Source organism: Manacus vitellinus, unplaced genomic scaffold (assembly GCF_001715985.3).
Source record: "Manacus vitellinus isolate BGI_N305 unplaced genomic scaffold, ASM171598v3 scaffold_10_pilon, whole genome shotgun sequence".
Lineage (NCBI taxonomy): Eukaryota > Metazoa > Chordata > Aves > Passeriformes > Pipridae > Manacus > Manacus vitellinus.
In genome coordinates, this window is record NW_021938838.1 from 12,416,608 (window position 1) to 12,429,023 (window position 12,416).

Here is a 12,416-nt window from a genome sequence, read left to right on the forward strand (position 1 = left end):
AAAAAAAGGTGTGTAAACTTGATTTAAGAAAAAAAAAAAAAAAAAGGAAAAAACATCTGAAGTAGCTTAAAATTTTTTTCTTTCAAGACTTAGAACAGTCTGATTGGAAGGGACCTGGAGCCTCAGCAGCATCAGTAAATCCACTGGTGTAACTTCCACGTGTCTTGGAAATGTTCTTTAGAGAGTTCAGAATTTCAAAGATGATATTCAGAAACATCCCCATATCAAAGTATTGGCAGGGACTTAAACTTAGGCTTTCATTAAATTATGTACCTGTGTTAGGAAATACAACAGCCCAATCCAGGAGAAAAGGATTTGATTTCCACGGCATCATTTCAGTAATCACTCGCCTACCTGGCTCCTGGAACAGCTTCTTTTAGTACACAAATCTGATTACAGAAAGACACAGTGTTCTCTCCCCCTTCCCAATCTAATTTTAAAAAAAAATAATTTTTCAGCTTATTTATTCTAAATGAAACAAAATTCCACATTCTATAAAATAAAATTATTTTCTTCTCAGCAAACTATTAGCTGGACTTATCTTGGAGCAACCCAACCTATTGACCAGCCCTGCAGGGATCTGTGGCAGTTCAGAGACAAACAAGACTTACATAACCATCACTTTCACACTGTCCTATCCCTGCTCCTTGGCATTGTTTTTGCCAGCTGTGGTGTTTGCCAAACCTCAGGGGTCAGGGCAGAGCCCTGGCTCTCAGCAGCACTGGGGCTATGGGGGCTCAGCTCTGCACAGCAGCAGCAACTTGTCCTGCACTGCAGCTGAGATCAAAGAGCAGCTCAAGATTAGAAGAGATTGAACTTGTACTCCAGCCCTTCACTTAAGTGGCTTAGGAAATGTGCAAGTCTGTGATTTATTACAGAAGCTCCTGAATAATCATGAAACCACATAAAGAGGAACCATCACACTCCAGTTTAGCTCCAGTCCTGCCTCCTGCCCAGCCGTGCTCAGAACAAGGTTGGGCCCACTGCCTGCTTCACATCAACAGTCCTTTAACTAAAACTTTGCCCATGGTGAATCTGAAGCATTTGAATTTCAGTTTCAGCCTTCCCCAGAAAAGTTTGAAAGAAACAACAGCAGCAACAGAACTCACATTCACAGTATTGTAGTGGCTACACTCCAGGCCAGTACAAACACCCCCTAAAACTTTTCCCACATCCCTTCCCTGAAAGACACACAGCACCACTTACCAGGCAACACCAACCCAGCTTTCAGATCAGTTCCTCCATTTCTGGCCTCTATTGCAAACTCAGACCACCCACGTGACAATTCCAAAACACTTGGAATTCCTGGTAACCTGCCAGGTGTCCAAAATACTGAGACTAATGGAGCATCAGTGTCACACAGAAGAGAACACTGACCAAGGCAAGTGCCACAGGGCCAGGTTTTCCTTTCCTGTGGTGTATGACAGCACACTGCTTGGGAAGTCTTCATATACTTCCTTAGGAGCCAAGAAGTTGTTCTCAAAGGGAAAGGTTGTTATATGGCAAGTGAATTTAGCTTGTCAGTAAAAACAAAACACAAAAAGACCCACAAAACCCACACCACACCAGTGCCCACTGTCCTGACACACCACATCATACTCCCATGACTCACTCCAGATTGTTCCAGTTGGGTTGGCTCTAATGCCATCAGTGCAGGTAAGGGGAGCAAAGGAAAAGCAGCCCAGCTGTAAGGGGTTAACACTGCCGGTTTTGAGAGGACAATCCTGTTAGGCAAGAAGGCAGCAACACACCAGGCTGTGGCATTAGGAAGACTCATGTGAAAAGCAAAAGCTTCTGAGTTCACACAGGCTTTAGAGAGGTTTTCCTGTATGTGGAACACGAGTCTGTTCAGTACAGAACTGCTCCTGGTAGCCATTAACATCCCAAACATTACAGCTGTATCCAAGTGCTTCCACTCTGGTTCCAGTCTTTGCTAAATGTCAACAATACACACCAATAGGGACAAAGCTACAGCACAGTTCCTTTTTATTTTAAGATGTCACTATTAACACACATTAGTCAAGCTATCCTAAGAAATCTCCTGGACACCCAGGGAATCTAAAACCCTCTAAGATTTTATTAGCTCAAGAGACCACCATTAAAAGCTTTGATTTTAGTGTTTATGTACTAGAAGTCTAACAAGCCTGACATTCTGCTCTGCCCCGGTCAGACTAATGTGTGCTTTAGTGACAAGAATCATTTACAAGTCAATAATACATCATGTCATCCCCAGCTTTACTTCTGGAAAGTGCTAAATGGAGTCAATGAACCGTCTATTTACAATTTCAAATCCTAACATATTTACAATAGAAACCAAAAGTATTTAAAACCATTAAATATAGTGTTTAACTCTGCTATATTAGTTTACATGAACACAGCTTAACTCTGGCATCATATTTCCAATACTAATATTTCTGCCAGTAATTTAAGATTCTTTTAAAAAATTGCTATTCCTGGAGGGAAAAAATAAAAGCTTAAAAACCAACCCAAAGCCTCCAGGCATTTCAGAGCCCTGAGGAATTACCCACCCTAGACAGTCTCCAGGTAGAAGTACTGCAGTGTTCAAGAGAGACTTCCAAACTCCAGGCAAGCCTTTAAAACCTAATGCATATGTAAAACATTAAGAGTCAGTAATCCACTGAACAGGTTTACTGGAGTCACTGCTACCATTCGGTTTTTACTAATCCATAGTCAAGAAGGAAACTGCTGCTTTGCTGTTTCTCCCTCCGTTACATTCCCTCCACCCACAGAAAGTGTTTTGTGCACCAGAGTCCAGGAAAGTTAAGTGGGCATCGTCTTCTCTTCTTTGCTGAAGGGCTGCACTGAGCCAGGCTTCACCCAGGACAGGCCAGAAACGTGCATGCTTTTGCAGTGCTGATCTTCTGTCTTCTTCTGGGGAGAACAAAGTTAAAGTTACAATTGTTAGACACCAAAACCCTCTCAAGTTCCTCTCCATCCATTTTACCTTTGGCAAATACAGGCATAAGAGAGGCTTGCACCATTTCCTCTCCTCAAAGGAGACCAGTAAGATGGCTATTGGTTTAATTTCTAGGGATGTGTGTGGCACCTGCAGAACCACCCTGACAATACAGGGGTTTTAATGACTTGGCTCCTGTACTGCTGCCCTACCCTACCCTAAAGTCTAAGAGACAACCAAATTGCTTGGAGGTCCCAGCCCAGCACCACTGCCCTGCTCTTCTCCAGATTTCTGGGTTCTACAGAAAGAAGAGTCAATCCAAACTCAACCATTCCTGTCCCTAACCTGACACTGTACCTGTACATACCTGGTGGTGCTGGGTGTGCTGTGGAAGGAACCTCCACCCCACCAGCAGTTGGGAACACAAATTAATGTGGTAAAGCAGCAACTGGAGCCTTTGCTAAACCTGGGAGTTTATGCTTTCCAAGAATGGTCCTTCTCTTCCCTGAGCATTTATCATGGTTAAATGCTTGAACAGTAACTATTACCCATCAAATGTTTGTTGTTGTGCAACAAACAAACATTTTACTGATTATTGCAACTTAAAAAAAAAAAAGCTTCAAATTGAGGGAGAAAGATGCAATTTGGAGCATCTGTAGATTTAAAGTAGTTTAAGAGATCAGTAGGTTAGATACCTACTCTAGCTGGTTCAAGAAACAGCTTGCAGGGTTTTTTAAAATACCAGGAACTGTATGGGAACTACATCAAACCTGGAATGATGCACTGAGCTCTAAAAAGTGATAATTACATGTGCAGACTTTGTCACACCTTGGAAAGCCTTTTGCTTGACAAAGTAAATTAAGTCAGCAAGAAAACATAACTTGCACTTCTGCCCCTCCCCATGCTTTGTGCACAAAGGTGACACTGTGTGACAGAACTGCCACAACACGTTGGACAACAGCAGACAAGAGGGATGGATCAGTTAAGCCTGAGTCTGGCAGTGGCACCTGCCTTTCCCACAGGAACCACACCCAGCAAAAGCCACGTGCTCAGCAGGGAACTGGGACATCACAGCCCTTCCTGGGACACAGCTCTAGAATGGCTCAGCTGTTTCCCAAGGCACAGGAATTACAGGGTAATCAAAAAAGGCTGTAGGAGAATTCAGGAACTTTTTACAGGGAATGTTCTCAGCTACACTAACATTTTGGAACAAATCCCTAAGGCACAGAAGTTGGGCCATTCCTGCTATCAACAAACAACTCCAGTGACTAAGTACCATGCATGCAATAGTTACTAAAGGCGTCAGTTTTCACCTAAAAAGAAGTTAACATGCACCTCCAAGGAAAAAGGACAAAAGAAAAGTCATTGTTTGCAATCAGCCTCTGAGAGATCATCCTAACCCTTCCATTTCAAGGGCCTTGACCCATTCTTTCTCTTCAGGTCTTTGATTTAAAGGATAAGAAAGAAAGAGTAGAGAATGAAGGAGAAAAAAAAGAAGTGTCAAAAGTATTTCTTAAGTTTCATAAGAACATCAAGAAGTCATAATCTGATCAAAATATTTTCCTGTGTGTTCTAGTGTTCTGATGTGATTCTGGCAGTTGGGAGCATTGCCATACTGAGCTTACAGGGAGTTTATTATATTAAGATAAATTTAAAAATCTCACCCATGCCAGAAGACACATAAGGTGAGTTAAAGGTTGCAATGATGAAGACTCAAGTCTGGACTGACAAAAAAACCCTAAAATTAATTTTTAATTGCAAAACAACCAGCAAACCACACCATGGCTTCAGCCAAAGTCAGTAACTAAGGCATTCAGAGGGCATTTCCTCGCCAGTCCAGCTAAGACAGCAGCCACCATTTCAGAATCCCTACCAGTGGATTGACTTGTCAGGCCATTCAGTGCAGACTCAGAATTGCTGTGGGCCAGCTCTTGTCACAGAATCAAAGTAGTGATTACAAAAACAGAACAAAAAACCCCACAAAGAGCCCTCATCTCAAAACCAAAGGTGTTTCTCAGGTGAAAGCTCTATGAGTCAATACATTCTTCCTCTGTCAGTAAGAGCACTTTGTGATGGAAGGGACTCAGAACCCTTGGTGAGCTGATGTCTTATCAGAAACCAGCAGCGTTAGAGATGGGAGTGAGGGACTGTGCCTGTGTTGTTTCAGAAACTTTGCAATGAGAAGAAATTGCTGAGGCTTTGATTCAGTAAGGAAAGATCTCTCAACAGAAGAAAGCCAAGAAGTTAGAGACTGTCAGGTTATGCAGAAGTGCTAACAAATATGACAAGTGCAGGACAAGCTAACAGGCAGGCAGCAAACCTCTTCTTTCCCCTTCTTCCCCCCTTCCATCCATAAAAAAAAAAATATCTGCCAAGTGTGCCAATAGTTGTACTAACAAAGCTTTCTATCTGGCTAAGTGATTAATTGCTTAACCCACTGAAGTTAGAACACTGACATAACTGCTTCATTAGGAGACAAAATCGGTTCCAGCATGCCTGCTGAGCCAAAAGAGGGGTGGAATAAGGTCTGTCTAGTACACAGAGAGACAGAGAACCTTTCTTCCCACATCAGGCAGTAAACCCCTCCTAGAGTGAGAATCTGGACTTTGCACATACCTTCTGAGTCAACATCTTCTCTCTAGCTTCATCATGTATAGCTGGATTCCACGGAGAAAAACTATAGAGAAAATACAGTTAACTCTTACTTGGCATATTTGCAAACCACAGCATAGACAGAGCAGAAAGCAGTGATTTTCCCTAGTTCAGTTTGTTAAATTTCAAGTAAACCATGAGTTTTCAGTGTTAAAACATACAGTTAAGAATTAAATTAACATTGTCATGGATCTATTCAACAATATATGTTTAGGTTTACATTTCTGCATCTAATGAGAACTGGCAATTCAGCATGTGCTAATCAAAACATTACTCATATTCACCACGAAGCTGTCTGTTCCATCCCCCAAGCTTTTCAAAGACAGACCAAATCTACAGTCAGATAAACTGAGTTCAGGAAAGCCAAAAAGCAGTACCTATTTCATAGGCATTTCTGCTTGAGGGAGGTAGGTGTTTTGGAGCTTTTTGTTTGTTCTTTTTATTAAATCTTAGTTGCTTAGTGAAAGAACAGTAAACACAAGTGTCTGATTACATTTAAGATTCACAGAATCAGAATCACAGAATGACTGGGGTTGGAACAGACCTGTGGAGATCATCAAGTCCAACCTCCCTCACCTAGAACAGGTTGCACAGGATTGTGTCCAGGGAAGTTTTGAATATCTCCAGAGGCAAAGACTCCACAGCCTCTCTGGGCAGCCTGTTCCAGAGCTCTGTCACCCTCACAGTAAAGAGGTTTTTCCTTATATTCAGATGGGAGTTCCTGTGTTTCAGTTTGTGCCTGTCACTCCTTGTCCCATCACTGGGCACCACTGAAAAGAGCCTGGTCTCCTACTTTTGATACTCACAGATATTTCTAGGCATTCTTTAGGTCCTCTCTCAGACATCTCTTCTGAAGACTGAACAGATCCTAGGCCTTCATAGGAGAGATGTTCCAGTCCCTTAATCATCTTTGTTGCCTCCTCTGGACCTGCTCCAGGAGCTCCATGTCTCTCCTGTCCTGAGGAGCCCAGAGCTGGACACAGCACTCCAGATGTGCCTCACTAGGGCTGAGTAGAGGGGCAGGAGCACCTCCCTTGACCTGCTAGCAATGCTCTTCCTAATGTTCCCAGGATCCCATTGGCCTTCTTGGCCAGAGGGGCACAGTGATGGCTCATGGACAGCTTGTTGTCCACTGGGACTTCACTCAATGTTAAACAGAGGGAAATTAGGGTTGGAATATTCAAAGCATTACTATGAGTGTAAGAAAAACCAGGTCAGTCAGCTTGGCAGAGAAAGGCTGCCATCAGCAACCACACCAAAACTTGCTCTCGAAGCACTAGGACATTAGGGTGAAACATTAGGGTGAATTTGTTGGCAGTACTCACATGATTGCATAGGGGTCCTCTATTTTGGGCTGATCAAATAAATGACTACTGCACAGTTTGACACTGTCCACCACTTTACTTTTGAACAACTGAATATCCTTTTCATACCTGAAAGACAGAAGTAAGTAACATTAGACTTTGCCCCAGAAGCACACGCTGACTTGACAAAGCCCCAGCTTGAGTTCTTAATGCAATCAAGTCTGGAGGCAGAGACTATGAGCAGAGAGACAGTGTTACAAACCTTGTTTCTGCAAGTCAATGCAAAAACCTCCTGAGACCAGGTCTGTACACATGGAAGATACTTACAGCACTGCAGCCTCAGGGTTCAGAGGACTAGTTGTATCAATCTTGTAGAAGACTCTGCGAGCATACATTAACACTTGCCATATGTGATTATGATTTCGCCTAAAAAGAACAAAAACACAATGAAGAAAGGAACAAACTCCCCAGGTTTACACATCAATATGTTACCACTAACCTCCATTTTGCAAATGCTCTTTTTACATCCAGTTCACCAGATAAAGGGTCCACTAGCGGGTGGAAGACGGGCAGATCAAACACCAAGCGCTGCATTAGAAAAAAGCAATTCCTTATGACACCGTCAATCCTAATGCCAACAGCCCTGGGTGAAGGTCAGTCAGAGCTTTCAAATACTAATTCATTGTTACTGTATAAAAAGAAAGCAATGCCAGTGATTTGTACCAGCTGTGAAACTGTAACCCAACACACCTGTGCTACATGTAGGGTCTTGTCCTCTCTCACATGCCATCACCAAATCAGGAAACTAATCTAGTTAACTGCACAGGCACCAGTGCCAACACAGGTAATAATATCAGATAAGATCAGATTAAAGGAGTTTTTCTGGTTTAACTATTTGTGACTGAGAGCTTTTTACATACTTGAGCTACAGTAAATGTTTTTTATCCTGTACATTTTTAATTAAACTGTGCAGTGACACCACAGTGTCTTCAGCCCTGTACAGCTAATTTCCTCCAGCGTTAATACATCCTTCCAAGAGGAAACTTAGGTTCAAGAGGAAGGTTCTAAAGCCCTCTTCTAGCAAAAGAATGATGGCTGGCTGAGAGATACTAAAGTCAAACCTTTAAAAGAAACTCTTTCTTACTAATTCTGTCCTTTTAAAGATGATAGCTTTACACAAAACTTGATACTGAGCAGACAGACAGCTTCCTGAGACAGCAATTTGTTCTCAGCTACAGCAGTTATGTACACCTCCTCCAAATCTTCCTCTTAAAGAAATTTGGCCAAGAGGGTCAGCTGCTCCGCTCTGGAAAGTCACACTACCACAAAATAACTTTTTTATTTTTTAATTGGTCGAAAAACTTAAAAACTTTTCACTAAAGAGAAAAAGAGAAAGCAGAGATGGAAGGTAACATCATACTACCTATGTCCTCCCTTTGTTTCACTACGTTCTCCTGAAGTTCTTTTAGTTCTTTGTTTCAATGTAACTTAGAAGAGACAAGCAAGAACTCCTACAGCAAGCACAGAGCAGGTGTCTGGATTTTATGTTCCATTATATTGCTCCTCAGAATTTGGATACCTCTAAGTGTTTCAGTGTGAACTTTCTGCTGAGGAAGTAGCAAATCAAGAGTTGAAGTAAAGAACTGGTTGATTACTTAACACTCTACGGCAGCTGAACTCAGGAAGTTCACTCTACACCAGTCTTAGTAATCAGAGTAACACGATTCCTCCACAGATGTTAGCAAATATGGACAAGACATTGCAAGTGAGCCCAGCCAACTGAACAAAATTAGTTCAAGGAAAAGAGAAGCTAATTGGTATATCAGCTTTAACAAAGAGCCACACTTAAACCAGCAGAAAAAAGAAAAACTCAATACACACAACCACTTACCGGGCAGTCTCCATCTGGGTAATTATCAGGAATATAGACAGTGAATTTAAACACACCATCCTGGTAGAGCCCATGTCTTATGAATATTACACCAAACCACACTGCAAGTGAGAAAGTTTGCTTGAGTGAAAGAATTTATAGATACATAAACATAAAAAAAAAAGTTAAAAGTTAAGTTTAAACTTACTTAACGCTGATCGGTACGACGGCTGCACGTACACGCCTGGCAACTTCTGCTTCACCACCAAGGTACTGCAATAGAGCCAGCACTCAGAGGAGCTCCACAACTACACTGACAGCAGCAAACCCAGAACCACCCACAGCTTAACAGGGGCTTCTTCCACAGACCTACTCTCAATTCCCAAGGGCAGGCTGCTCACTGAAGGAGGTGGCAGAAAAGTAGTGAAAACACATTCTTTCCCCCTTCCTTTTCCCACCCCTCCACTGAGTTACTAACAGAAAACACCATCTCTCTTGATAAAATAGAAAAATAGAAATAAATTCTTCACCCAGTACATGCATTTAATGCATGACAGTACGAAATTTTACAACTTTATACTGAGTCCCCAGTTCCAAAGTAAGGAAGAAAAGAAATTCAATTAAATAATCTTGAACATAGATTTGCAGTCAATTGCAGTTATTGCTGAAGTGTGACCAAATTTAACCTCAATTTTAAACAAGTTAGTTATTCAGTTTTACATGACACTATGCTGAAGGTCAAACTGAAATTATCCTGACAATGGACAAAACAAAAACCCCAAATTTTTAATTTAATGGGTTTCCCAGTTACTTGGCATATGGCTCCATTAAATTGGATTCTGCATGCTTTCACAAATAAACAACAATCTTAAAGTGAAGTATTAACAATTCTCTGCTTACAATTTCCACAATATCGGTTATTATTTCCCTAATAATGAATTTGTTAAACTACAGGAGTTTACATTATGGTACCAAGAAAAACATCTTTCTTGAATTAAGAAGTCAGGGTCAGTACCTTGAAAAAGACATAAATGTCTTGAGAGTTCTCACTTTCAACGTAACGGTTAAATGCAAGAACTGAGACTTAGTGTTGCATAAAGGACTCCAGGGATTTCATTCCAAAAGGCAGTACATACTTGAGAATGCAGTATGTCTAGTACAGAGGAAGTCCCTTCAGCTCTGTAGCACTAACCAGTTATATAACTGGAAAGTTTTGAGGACAAACTGAGATTTTTATGCTCCCACAGAAGTCTACGAATCACTAGACTGGGTCAATGCAACTGCTCCAATAAAGCTATTTAATCACCCCATCTCCTCCCTCACAAGTTTCACTTAAATATCACTAAAAGACAGGAATATATTCTTCCTATCATCCACTTGATCAGCTGTATCAGGCAGCATTCAAGTGTTCCATGTAACAACTGAAGGAAGCTCCCACATCCTGACTCCATTAGACAGTACCATACATTCATAACCATCTCCCCACTCGCTATCTGCTTGCTCCTATTTCAATACTTGTTTCAAATATTTGGTATTCCTGATCAAAAAGCTGTTAGGATAACTGGTCAGGACACAAAAACTCACAAAGTGTCTACTTCAGGATTGAGAAATGCAATCATTCAGGGAATGACATCTAAAACCACCCCTTAAAATCTTATTTTCTTCTCCCTTTCTGTCTCAAGAGATTGAGACTGCTGCTCCAGAAAAAGAACTTTCCACTACTGAAGTTTTAACACCTCCTTCAAGGACTATGGCAGAGACAGCATGCAAGAACTAGGTCCCTGCAGGTTTCCCCTGCAGGGTTTTTTCCCCCGCTGAAGCACAAGCCCAGTGACCTAAAATAAGACAAAAAAAGAAGTGAAAACCTACAATTCTGCAAGAAGAGAATACTCCAGATAAAAAGGTCCATAAGAAGCATGTGTTCCATTTGTGGACTGGGATGATGCAGCAGGTGAAGCAGGCTTGGTTATTGGCACAGCATTCTTTGGAATAGAAGGCAACTGTTTCTTTGTAGAGGCTCGCAGAGGACTGGTTCGCAGCTCTCCACTCAAAGTTTTCTCTTCAGCATCCGGTCTCTGTTAAATTAAAGGAGAACCACAATATCACAGGCTGTATTTCATAAACATTTAACATACATTAACACAGGTTTAAACCCGACTTTGCTAATTACAAGTTAGTCCACTGAAATGTATCTAGGGTTTTGGTGTTCTATTGCTTGGAGCCGGGGGTGGGCAGATGTCTCTTCGCATTTTGATTTTAAATAGATTTTTATTCAATTAAAGCCAACCTACAAGCACAAAAGTATTCAATGATGGATAGGAAATCTGCAGATTAGGACAAATGCTTAAGGAGGCTTACATTTATTTAGAACCTGAAACCAGACAGTATATAACATCAGCTTAGAAGTCAATCTATTTCTAGCACCCAGTGCATCAAGATAAATCATTTCTACTGACAGGCATCCCAACATTGCAGACTTCAAAGACTCTTTAAAAGTAGTGTAGTGAAACTGAGATGAAAAAAGAAAGTTTCACATATTTCACTTTCTGCTTGTGCTTAAGACATCAACATTCCACTTGGAACTGATCCTATGGCCCACTTCCCTGTGTGAGAATCACCACTTGGCAGTGATATCAAGTTTAAATAGTTTCACTGTAGGGAACCTTTTCATGTCTTTACTGTCTTTCCTTAAAAGAAAAAAAACCAAACCACTGCCCACAAACACTGCACCACGTACAGACCCCAAAATCATTCTGTAGACTGCAAGACAAACCTGCAGGCTACAGACTTGTGCTTAGGCTCTGTGTGGTGACTAAAGGAATTATTTAAGCTACAGCGTTTTGAAGCACCTGAGACTTGTACTAGTAACAATACCTATGTCACAAGCATTATCAATAAATTTATATAATTTGCCCTAGGGCTGAACACCTGAGAAGTGATCAGCCCTAGAACTATCCTGCTTTTATTACTGCTACAACCTAAAGCAGCAATAGCACTATGGAGGCACAATTTTGTCAAGGCTCACTGCACATGAAATACCTGGCTAAGCTCTACATAAGACAGTAAACAAATGCCCTAAGAAAAAAAGTGATTCAGCCACTTGAACGAGTTTGTTTCATGTTTCCTACTCAAAGATAAGAAAAGTCAACAAATTCTGGAGTAGACTCTTTCCACAGGCACATTCCAGTTAATGTAGCTCAAAGCTAATTTATACCAGTTAGTGATCACAACCCTCAGGATAAACACACACACTATTTGCAGATCACCTGATGGTTCTTTCCAGAACTGCTGCCACCCCTCACAGCATGACAACACTTCATGGCATCCACTCATTACATACCTTGCGCACGGAACCTGTAGACATGCTCCAGAAAGTGTTCATAACGTGTATTTCAAATAAAGGGTTGAAACTTTTCAGTGTCTTCAGAGTATCCTCAGGCCTTTCTGATTTACACCCTAAAAGTACACAGAATGAATATGCATTTTAACAGATAAACAGGACTCGACATATAAATAGGATCCAGATCTCATTCTGCAGCCAGCATTATATTTCTGTAACTTCAGAAAAAAACTTTATGTAGTTAAGACCAACAATAGCCAAAAGTGCCTAAGCTCTCTCATGTTAGACTCCAGAACAGTAACATGTCTATTTTTGTGTGTGAATCCCTGCCCT

General features: G+C 41.2%; 1 protein-coding gene across 2 annotated transcripts; it reads right to left on the minus strand.

Annotated features, from left to right (window-relative positions):
* Positions 1-1,969: 1,969 nt before the first annotated feature.
* AKTIP (AKT interacting protein) lies at positions 1,970-12,206 on the minus strand. 2 transcript variants are annotated; one of them, XM_008933481.3, is made up of 9 exons: positions 12,084-12,206; positions 10,613-10,818; positions 8,952-9,016; positions 8,765-8,865; positions 7,373-7,461; positions 7,201-7,299; positions 6,895-7,002; positions 5,534-5,594; positions 1,970-2,889 (listed from the first exon to the last, which is right to left on the minus strand). In XM_008933481.3, the coding sequence occupies exons 1-9, from the start codon at positions 12,123-12,125 to the stop codon at positions 2,782-2,784; spliced, it is 879 nt and encodes a 292-aa protein (XP_008931729.1). In that variant the 5' UTR covers positions 12,126-12,206; the 3' UTR covers positions 1,970-2,781. The 2 variants fall into 2 exon arrangements, with proteins under 2 accessions (XP_008931729.1, XP_008931728.1); XM_008933480.3 differs by having other exon boundaries at positions 1,970-2,892.
* Between the last annotated feature and the right edge of the window lie 210 nt (positions 12,207-12,416).